At 38.0% G+C, this 10,943-nt stretch overlaps 1 protein-coding gene across 1 annotated transcript in view; it reads left to right on the top strand.

The window, feature by feature from the left end:
• Positions 1-3,500: 3,500 nt before the first annotated feature.
• LOC120430407 (probable serine/threonine-protein kinase DDB_G0278665) overlaps positions 3,501-10,943 on the top strand; it is a 45,705-nt gene continuing 38,262 nt past the window's right edge. The window contains exons 1-2 of the mRNA XM_052709926.1: positions 3,501-3,814; positions 9,234-9,474. Coding sequence (XP_052565886.1) covers positions 3,501-3,814; positions 9,234-9,474 — 555 coding nt within the window. The remainder of the gene's footprint in view (positions 3,815-9,233; positions 9,475-10,943) is intronic.

The raw sequence follows: 10,943 nt of genomic DNA, 5'->3' as shown, positions 1-10,943 counted from the left end.
ACGAGAAGTAAACAGAACAAAACAGATGCAATTTGAGATGTCACGACTAGAGTAAACAACCATAGTGTACGATCAGTTCCTAACTGGACTCGGTCGTTGGAAACGACCGTCGGCTCAACGATCGACGAAATAGGCGGCGGGTCAGATGCGGACATAAAAATGTCAAAACCTCTCCCCCCTCACTTCGTCTCACCATCCAGCTGCTGCTTTGTTGACAAACAAATGGAGCACGCGGTCGCATGATGGCGGCATCGAGCTAGAATTAGGGGTGCTCATGTGGTTAAAAATTAAACTTTTTTCAAGAAAAATAAAATTTTGCCGACTGATTCTAAAAAATTTGAGCATGTTCAAACTATTATTCTTGATGTCGTAGACGTGATTACAAATCAAAATTTAAATCCATATTTTTTCGATTAATTGAATTTTTTCACACCAATTGGGAACCCCTAGGGCTATCCATGACCGTTTCCAATGACCGTGAAAAGATGCCAGAAAATCCAGCTACCAGCTAAATCTATAATATTTCAAGAGTCATCAAAATTTAACATGATTGGGTCGTTAGAAGCGGTATAACTGTTTTATTATTATTTTCAAAGTTTATGGAAATGGACTATTTTTTGCCAACACACACAAAATTTGAGAAAAGGGGTCGCCCTCTTCGATTTGCGTGAAATTTTGTCCCAAGGGTTAATTTCGATCCATTGTTTTATATTTCGTGATGGAGGGCGTCCAATTCCCGGGATTTTCCGAAAAAAATTCTAAATTTCCCGGGAATTCCCGAAATTTAAGTTGAAGTATACATTTTCTTAATTCTTTGGTACATTTTTTAAGCTTAAAAAAAAAAGCACTAATTTTATTTTATCAAATTCAATTTACTGTTGTTATTGAACTTATCAGTTCGTCTAAAAATTTCATGTCAAGATTTATTTCAGATGATATTAATTTCTGAAGCATTCACAACTAGGAATAGATCTTGTTTATTTGTTGGGCAACAATAATTGCGATATTATGAAATGAAAATAAACAATTAAAATGTGTTATATCATTTGAAAATAAAGTACCTCTTCCCCCAAGATCAAAATTTATTTTTTTACGTTTTGTTTTGAAAATTGAATTGGTATCATTAAATGTGTAAATCCTTAAATGAGGTTTTTTGCAGAAAAAAATAGGTTTATTTGTTTAAGAGTATTTGAGAAATTACAGTTAAAAGTTAAAAATTTATAGAGCACTGGAGCTACCAAGGGCGCAAGATTTAATAATAAAAACGACTTTGTATTATATGAAAAGTGCCCAAAAAATGCAAAAATATTTCAAATACTAGCTCCAAACATTTGAAAAGTTTGAGTTGTCATTGCAAAATAATGGTGATTCAAGTAAATAGCAGATTTTTAATGTTAATTCAATGCTTATCGATTTATTCATGTCAGTTAGATTTGTTAGATTATTCAAACCAGTTAGTTCGCATCGCACTCTTGATGCGACCAGTCACATAAATCAGAGTTCCTTTGTTCAAGTGTTTTTTGCTTTCTTTTCCACACCATCGGGTGTGGAATCGAGTTTTCGCGTCAAATCATCTAATTGTGATTATTTTGTGCTTCGCCATCACAACTATGTCTCAAGTGCAAACTCGTGAGAACACCTTCAAGGTGCTTCTATCGAACTTCCCAAAACGCCCAACATTTGAAGAGTTGCACAAGTTTGTGCACGTTAATCTGGCCTTGAGGCCAGAGCAAGTGAAGAGGCTCCAGATCAACCATGCGCAAAACTGCGCACATGTTAAGAGCGAGTCCACGAGTAAAGCATACCCATCTCGCATCGACCTCACTAATCTGCCTGAAATTTTCAGGGGTTGTTTGTACATATAAAACTAGCATCTGGCCAAAATATGAGCACTCTAGGTCAACGGGAAGTGGGGCAAATCGGGACACAAAGTTTGAAGGTTCAAAAACGTTAAAAATCGTAAAAAGGCTGTAACTTGGGCAAAATTCAATTTAATTTCAAAATTCAAAATGCATCTGAAAGGGCTTAAAAAATGCAACAAAATGCAGGGTAGAGCATCCCAATTGGTTGAATCTAAAGAGAGTTATTGGCATTTTAGTGAAAAAATAGCACAATTTTCAAACTCAAATAAAAAAGTGTTCCATCCAGATATCAACTCGGTTCGACCTGCAGCTTGTAGGGGACATCTGGTACTACCATCTGAGACTGAGAACGCTTTGGGTAAGGCAGTTTAACATATTAAATAGACACTTTTACTTTTAGTGATTTTTTTGGTTGTAAATTTTTGCTCGGGGACAATTTCACAATAGAAACATGCATGAAAATGTTTATTTTCATCCATTTTAACCCTTTGAAAAATTGAAGTTAAAAAAAAATCTTCGATTCACATTTATTGAAATTCAAGTTCGTTTCCAAGGATACTAGATGACACCAGAAAAAAGCAGCATCTCAATTTTTTTTAACTTTCATTTTTTAAAGGGTTAAAATGGATGAAAATAAACATTTTTATGCATGTTTCTATTGTGAAATTGTCTCAGAAACACGAATATGATAAAATTATCATCAGAAAATGGGATCTAAGGGGTCTCCCGAGCAAAAATTTACAACCAAAAAATTCACTAAAAGTAAAAGTGTCTATTTAATATGTTAAACTGCCTTACCCAAAGCGTTCTCAGTCTCAGATGGTAGTCCCAGATGTCCCCTACAAGCTGCAGGTCGAACCGAGTTGATATCTGGATGGAACACTTTTTTATTTGAGTTTGAAAATTGTGCTATTTTTTCACTAAAATGCCAATAACTCTCTTTAGATTCAACCAATTGGGATGCTCTACCCTGCATTTTGTTGCATTTTTTAAGCCCTTTCAGATGCATTTTGAATTTTGAAATTAAATTGAATTTTGCCCAAGTTACAGCCTTTTTACGATTTTTGACGTTTTTGAACCTTCAAACTTTGTGTCCCGATTTGCCCCACTTCCCGTTGACCTAGAGTGCTCATATTTTGGCCAGATGCTAGTTTTATATGTACAAACAATCCCTGAAAATTTCAGGCAGATTGGTGAGGTCCAAACGACGTCCCATACAAAGGGGTATGCCCTGTTCGTGGACTCGCTCTTAAGTGTAGTGAGTTGAAAATCGCTCAAGACATTGTTGCTAAGCACAACGAAAAGCACGAGCTCGTGATTAACAAAACCAAGGTCAAAGTTCGGTTGATGATGGAGGACGGGGGAGTGGAGGTCAAAATCCACGATCTCTCCGAAAACGTCACCGATGACGAAATTGTGGCCTTTCTTCGGCACTACGGTGATGTCTTGAGCATCCAAGAAACAATCTGGGGAGAAAAATTCGCATTCCGCGGCGTATCGTCAGGAATCCGGATTGCAAAGATGGTGCTTTGCCGCCATATTAAGTCGTTCGTTACAATCAGAAACGAACTAACGCTGGTCACCTACACAGGTCAACCAGCGACGTGCAGACACTGCACACTAACTCAACACATAGGGATGTCATGTGTTGAAAACAAAAAACTTCTCGGCCAGAAGGCCGACCTCAGCGAGAGACTGAAAAGCGCACAGACAACTGCACCACAAAGCTACGCTGGTGTGGTGAACGAAGGTACCTCCACCACGGTTTTGCAAACCCAAACTGCACCACCACAAACAAATCCAATCGACTGCATCAGTATCGCGGGGACCGACACCGCGACGATCTTGCCGAATCACTCAACTGATGTCACGAACGAGCTCAGCGGTATCGGCACTGGAGACGAACATCAAATCGAGAACTCACGAAACGAAGAGAGCAATGATGAAGAGATGTCAGTCTCTTTGACGCCTGCTAACATGATCTTGGAAAACAATTTCAAGATTCCTTTTCCCATCCGGGACCCGAAGACATCGCCATCTTTGGACACCATCTCAGAGAGCGAAAGTGATATCTCTCCTGGAGGCTCTGCGCCCAATTCAGGCCGACGAGGACCCGGTCGCCCGAAAAAGAAGAAGACACGCCATTGAAGCTCAAAGATAGAAGAAGAACAAACTCTAATAATATTTATTGTAAACGATAAACAATTTTTGGTATAGTTGTTCAAATAATCTGTATTACTCAACAAAACTTATGCTTTTCTATGTAAACCATGTACTAAAAATAATGATCTAAATAAACTTTTTTTACAAAAAAAAAAAAAAAGTTAGATTTGTTTTGGATAATTTATTTGCCATGAAAAATATATTTTCTTTATTATTTTTTTCCATTTCATTGCTATGCCATGAAAAACACATTTGTTAAATTCCTACACAGTTGAATGGTTGCTTACATTTGGAAAGTGTTGTTTTTGAAGGTAGAATTACACCTCTTTAAACTGCCTCCATCCCGGGAATTGCCGGGACAAAATTTTCGGGTTCTTTTTTCAAGACCGCGAATTCCCGAAGCCTGAGAATGTTAACATTTTGTCCCGGAAAATTCCAAAATAAAAAAAAACAGATCCGCAAAATGCCTGGCGTATTGAATATTTTCTTTTAAATTTTTCATAATTTTAAAAGACTGGGTTTTTTAATAACATATATTTATTACTTTGAATTAGAAACAATATTCGGCATCTGGGGCAAATCAGGACAAATGTTATGAATTCTGGCAGCTGTTTAGGCCAATTTTTCATGATATAATGACTTTTTATAGATTTTGGTTAGAACAGAAACTGATACAAACAATAGTACACCAATCTAAAAAATATATTGCTCTATTCAAATTCTAGTCCCACTTTTGACCATTGACTTAATGTTAATTTATAAAATGTGTTTTAAATTATGGTTCATTTAAAATTCAAAGCACAACAAAGAACGTGTAATTTCACTAAGGCATCCAATTTGCCTGGGGTTTTGAATTTCGCGGAATACAGGAAAATATTTTTTGAATTCAGAGATTTTTTTCAAACTGTCATAAAATCAATGTTTTCATTATATTAGCTCTTTACTAGGGTTAGTGAAATTTCACGATTTCGCGGACAGCGAGAAATCCGCGAAATTTGGCTTTTTCCGCGAAATCCCGTGAAATTTTATGTTTGTGGGGATTTGTAACGATATTTCTCAAAATAATTTATCAAACTCAAATAGGAATAAAAATAATCTTATGAATTTCTGTAGAATTAAGCAAGTGAATACCCTGATTTAATTACTAATAAAGGGTTAGTGATTTTTGATGATTTCGTTGACGGCGTGAAATTCGTGGAATTCATCAATTTACTCAAATCATTTTTTTTTTTAATCGAGCAAAACAATTCATTAGGACACAAAACCAAAAACAGCGATTCGAGAAAATCGCTTGCAAAAAGTGGACAACTTGTTTCAATTCCTATTTAAAAAAGAAGCTTGACTGATAGTATTTTTACTGATGATACGATAAAACACATCATTATCCTCAACTCAGCTTAAATGCTTCTTAATTTTTGTTGATTTTCGCAATTAAACTCATAATTTTAAAAAATCGTTATTGGGCCCTTTTAACATTCCAACTGTTGTTCATAATAGGCCCTTTCTAAGTGCAATTTCGATGAGAGTTGAAAGGGCACTAGAGCGCTGTCACCGGATTGTTGTTTTGAATTATGTTTACGGGCCCTTTTGTTTAGTTAGAAATAATGAGTAATTCAGTAGAAATTTTGATTATTGGTGAAGTTTTGTGATTGAATGGTGTAGATGAGGTATGTGAAAAATAAAAATTCTTCAAAAGTGTACTGAACAGCAGCCGCGAGACCGTTTTTAATATTGTTTTTTGACGAAGTTTTTCTGTGCAGAAATCCTTGGGGAAGAGTATACCAAACTTTTTTTTGAAGATTTTTTAATTTATCGAAGAATAACATACAGTGTTGCAAATGAGTGATAATAAAGCTATCAATAGATTATCTCTGCACCAAAAATATCCGAGAGTATAGCGGCCGTCACGATAGCTTGTGAGATCTCTTCTTGTGTCTCATGATTCCCAGCGATGTCATTCTCTCTCTATCACTCTTCCCCTTTTCCTCGACTGTGCGCTCTCACCGCTGAGTCTCTCAATCTCTCCGAAAACTGCAATGAGAGAACGCGAGATGGCGATTAGAAGCCGACCACGCATGACGTCCCGTTAAACTGCGTTTGCGAAATTGGTTTTGTGGCGGCTTTTGTGGTTAAACGCTGTTGCGGTAGGATGATCGTGGAAGCGGGAATGAGAGAGAAAAGGAAAATGTCAATCACGAGTGTGTAAACACGAAAACGTGTTCGGCTATGTTCGGCGCTGAGAGTTTCAATGAAGAGAGAAGAGCAGTTATATTTGAGGCATGAATATTCAGGCGGGATAATTGTAGTTGCTGAGAGCTGATATTTTGATATTTTAACAACCCTGATAACATATAATTAAGCATAAGAAATAGTATTTGTGATTTAAACATAAGATTTTCAGAGTTATTTTAACTTTTTTCCCGTTCCGCGACATTTGCGTGAAATTTGGTGTTTTGAAATTGAGGTCCCCGTGAAATTTGCAATTTTCGAGTGGGAAAAATCACTTACTCTTTACTAATAACTAAATCTTAAATCTCTTAAATCTTACCAAGGACGACAGTTTTAAGATACTGTCAGTGGGGGTGATTATGGGTTAAAAAACGATACACCTCTCGTAATTTCTTAGTAACATAAACATTTTAAAAAACATCGAAAATCTTTCAACGTAGTTTTCTATTTCGATAGCGGTGGATTTTGATGAACACTATCTTAAATGCCAATAGTTTGAAAAATAACCCAATCTCACCCCTTAGAAGGGGTGACATTGGGTCAAATGAAACTAAAATGATGCTCAAATACAACGATATGGTAAAAACAAGTTATCCATCAGTGTTTCTTGTTTGAGGGAATCGTATTGACATGCTAAAATGTTTGAAGTAGAGATTTTCAAACATTTGCGTGGTTTTCGAGCAATTCCAACCAAAATTTTAGAAAAAATGATTTTTCGAGAGGTAATTTTTGGCCAAAAACGTAACTCAACTTTAGACAGCTGCCATAATAACCGGATTTATTCTAGGAATGAGATTTTTTCAGCGAAGTCATCTTAAGATGTCCCCTACACAACCCTTTTAACAGAACTTAGTTTCATTGAGAAGAACCTGATAAATGGTAAAATCCGTCAAAAATCACTTTGACCCAATGTCACCCCCACTGACGGTAGCTTAAAATAATTCATTGAAAATTTTTCGTTTTCCGGGAAAAAATTGTCATCCTAATAGTATTACACCAGAAAAGTGGTAAAATTACACTTTTTTTGGACTAAATAAATACATAAATAAATAAATAATTACACGTTTTCGCAAACAATATTACATGCTTTTCACAGTAAAAAAAACATGTTGGAAGGTTGAAAAGTTGGTTGGTTGAATATTATCTTTTTTTTTTTGAGTAATTTCACCTAAAACAAGTGAACCTGATGAAAATTAACCAGAAATTGATGAAGATTCACCAGTTCCTGATATAATATTAAACTTTTTTTGACAAATAATGTGTCACCATTTCCTGAAGATATTACCATTATTTTTTTATGTGTTGCTCACAAAGGTGATGTGCATGCTTTTGTATGCGGTTTCACTCATTTTTTTTTTGACTTAGACAGAAACAACCATACCAGTTCAAGATTCGCCAATTTGAAGATTAAAGCTCGCATTCGAACGTGAACTCGGCATTTCTTTTTTGCGCCCCAAACCCGTTGACCCTTCCCAAAATCGCCACCCACACGTCTTCCACGTGACCGCGCGTGGGAGTGATCGCCGATTCGAAATTCGAAACATCTCTCTGCCTAGAGGGGAACAGCGCGTGCAGGGGGTGGGCTGGTTGGAATCTACACGCTCGCAAGTGACGAAAGGCTGTCTAACTCGAGTCTGGTCCGCGGCAATTAATGACCGTGCGGGTGACGGACGGCGGCCTGTGAGTGGGTGGCTGTCGGATGTCTGCGGACGGCGTGTTTCGATTTCAAATCGCTCGTAGGACCACGTGGAGATGCCAGGTTGGGGGGGGGGGATTGATGGGGAGGGTGCCACCAGCCACCAGCCGCAGTCGGAGTGATGTCTGATGCCATAATTATCATTCCAGCGTAATGTTATTCATGATGTGAAGAGAGTTACTCATGCTGGCTGGTGTTTTGCGCGCTGTTTTTTTCGGGCTGAACATTTTCCGTCTATCGCAGCTGACCAACAGGGGTGTATTCAGGAGGGTGGAAACTGACGCTACTAAGTTTAAGTTACTGAGATGTCCCAGCGTTTCTTTGGATGTGGATCGTAATCTTGTGAAACCCCGGATAACCAAGAACTGGTTAAAATATTGCAACCCTGTCCAAAAGTCTTGCTATTCCCTCCGTGTCTGTGTGAGTGTGCATCACGTGCGTGTGTTGGAGCATGTGCTCCCCCTAATGCTTCACTTTGTCTGCGTGGTGTTTATCTTTTTTCTTCTTTATAAATTAACGTACTCATGCACTGCGCCGTCTGGCGGCGGCGGCCCTCGTCCGATAAGATAAGCATTAATCTGTCTGGTCTGGGCCCCGCGTTGGCTTGGCAGACTTGGCAGGCAGGCAGGGTTGTTGCAAATTGAATGTTCAAGTGCACATGTAATTGTTTTACATCGTACATGATGTGGGCGCACCAGCTTGCTTTTTTCGGGGAACTCGGCCTCAAGGCAGGATCTTCGTGCAAAAAGCCGATCTCGGATGACTTCCAAGGCACGAACAGAGTCTCGCAAAGGCCTGTTAGATCGGCATGCCATGTTTCGTGCAAGATCTTGCGGCGATGAAGAGAGTTGGGCAATTAGTTCAGCAGGTCTACGGCCCAGGCCCGTATCTAGATGGGGTTGGAACATGCGCGCGGAGGTGTGAAAACTTTTGATGGCGATAGGCGCCATGAATTTCGGAGATATCTTATCGCAATCCCGCGAACCTCGTGTCTGGGCTTGTGATGAGCCTCACACGAGAAGGTCGGTTGTTTTTGAAGATAGTGAGATGATTACTCGGATCATAAATACGGACTCAATTTAATTCGGGAAATCCCATCCGAAAACTGAGCAGGAATGCTAGCAGCGGCTATAAATTGAATGTCGTAAAGATATGACCTATTTACGTTAGTAGATTGGTGGTAAATGTGTTGGGCAATTAACAAACTTAAGATCTATCAGTATTTTTCTCTGTATCCAAAACCGGACTTGATATTAACAACATTCTCCCTCCCTCCCTTTTCCAGGATACGTGTACTTCCTGCTCTCGTTCTCGCTGATCGGCATCGTCGTGCTCGGGCTGTTCGGTGCGTACCGGTGTCTTCGCGTGGCCACCGTCCTTGGCCGCGGCACCGGCACCCAGACGTCCGAGGCACTGGCCACCCTGCCCATCCAGTTTATCACCAGCGACGACCTTGCCGCAGCAGTCGCAGCAGCAGCAGCAGGAGCATCCATAAACGCCGACTCGAACCATCTGCCTGTACCCGTAAGTCACGTTTGGGTTGATCTCCTGATTTGAAGAATTGCAACAAACAAAATCTTTCAATCAAATATCGGTACGACTCTTGTGTAACATCCCATTGTCGAGCTCTTCAAAAGGCGAGCTTTTGACGAACTTTTGTGCTTGTTCATCTCGAGTAGAGAGGAAGCTTTGCTTGGTCTTTTGTTTGCAACAAAGAGCAAACCGTCTAGCGTCTCCTCTGTTGGCCTCTTGGAGAGTTGGCCCGACGCCGGGGACCGCCAGATCAAAAGTTTTTCGACGCTTTTGTGATAATATTGACGTAGAGACCCAGCGGGTCGGCGCACAGTTCGACGGAACCGTCCAAGCTGCCGGGGTCATCGACCGGCAGTTAAAAGTTGAGAAGTTTGTTTTGAGGTCAAAGTTGACGTTCTCTGTAGAACCGGATTAAATGATTTGAAGATTTGAAGATTTGAAGATTTGAAGATTTGAAGATTTGAAGATTTGAAGATTTGAAGATTTCAAGATTTGAAGATTTCAAGATTTGAAGATTTGAAGATTTGAAGATTTGAAGATTTGAAGATTTGAAGATTTGAAGATTTGAAGATTTGAAGATTTGAAGATTTGAAGATTTGAAGATTTGAAGATTTGAAGATTTGAAGATTTGAAGATTTGAAGATTTGAAGATTTAAAGATTTGAAGATTTGAAGATTTGAAGATTTGAAGATTTGAAGATTTGATGATTTGAAGTTTTGAAGATTTGAAGATTTGAAGATTTGAAGATTTGAAGATTTGAAGATTTGAAGATTTGAAGATTTGAAGATTTGAAGATTTGAAGATTTGAAGATTTGAAGATTTGAAGATTTGAAGATATCAAGATTTGAAGATTTGAAGATTTGAAGATTTGAAGATTTGAAGATTTGAAGATTTGAAGATTTGAAGATTTGAAGATTTGAAGATTTGAAGATTTGAAGATTTGAAGATTTGAAGATTTGAAGATTTGAAGATTTGAAGATTTGAAGATTTGAAGATTTGAAGATTTGAAGATTTGAAGATTTGAAGATTTGAAGATTTGAAGATTTGAAAATTTGGAGATTTGAAGATTTGAAGATTTGAAGATTTGAAGATTTGAAGATTTGAAGATTTGAAGATTTGAAGATTTGAAGATTTGAAGATTTGAAGATTTGAAGATTTGAAGATTTGAAGATTTGAAGATTTGAAGATTTGAAGATTTGAAGATTTGAAGATTTGAAGATTTGAAGATTTGAAGATTTGAAGATTTGAAGATTTGAAGATTTGAAGATTTGAAGATTTGAAGATTTGATGATTTGAAGATTTGAAGATTTGAGGATTTGAAGATTTGAAGATTTGAAGATTTGAAGATTTGACCTAGAATTTCTTAAGAATAAATCAAAGATTAAAACAATAACATATCCTTCCCAGTTCAACGAACCTCTTTTGTTCCTATTGAATCTGCTGAGGCCCCCTAAATCATC

This window comes from Culex pipiens, chromosome 3 (genome assembly GCF_016801865.2).
Source record: "Culex pipiens pallens isolate TS chromosome 3, TS_CPP_V2, whole genome shotgun sequence".
NCBI lineage: Eukaryota > Metazoa > Arthropoda > Insecta > Diptera > Culicidae > Culex > Culex pipiens.
This window is presented reverse-complemented; position numbering and strand designations above follow the sequence as displayed.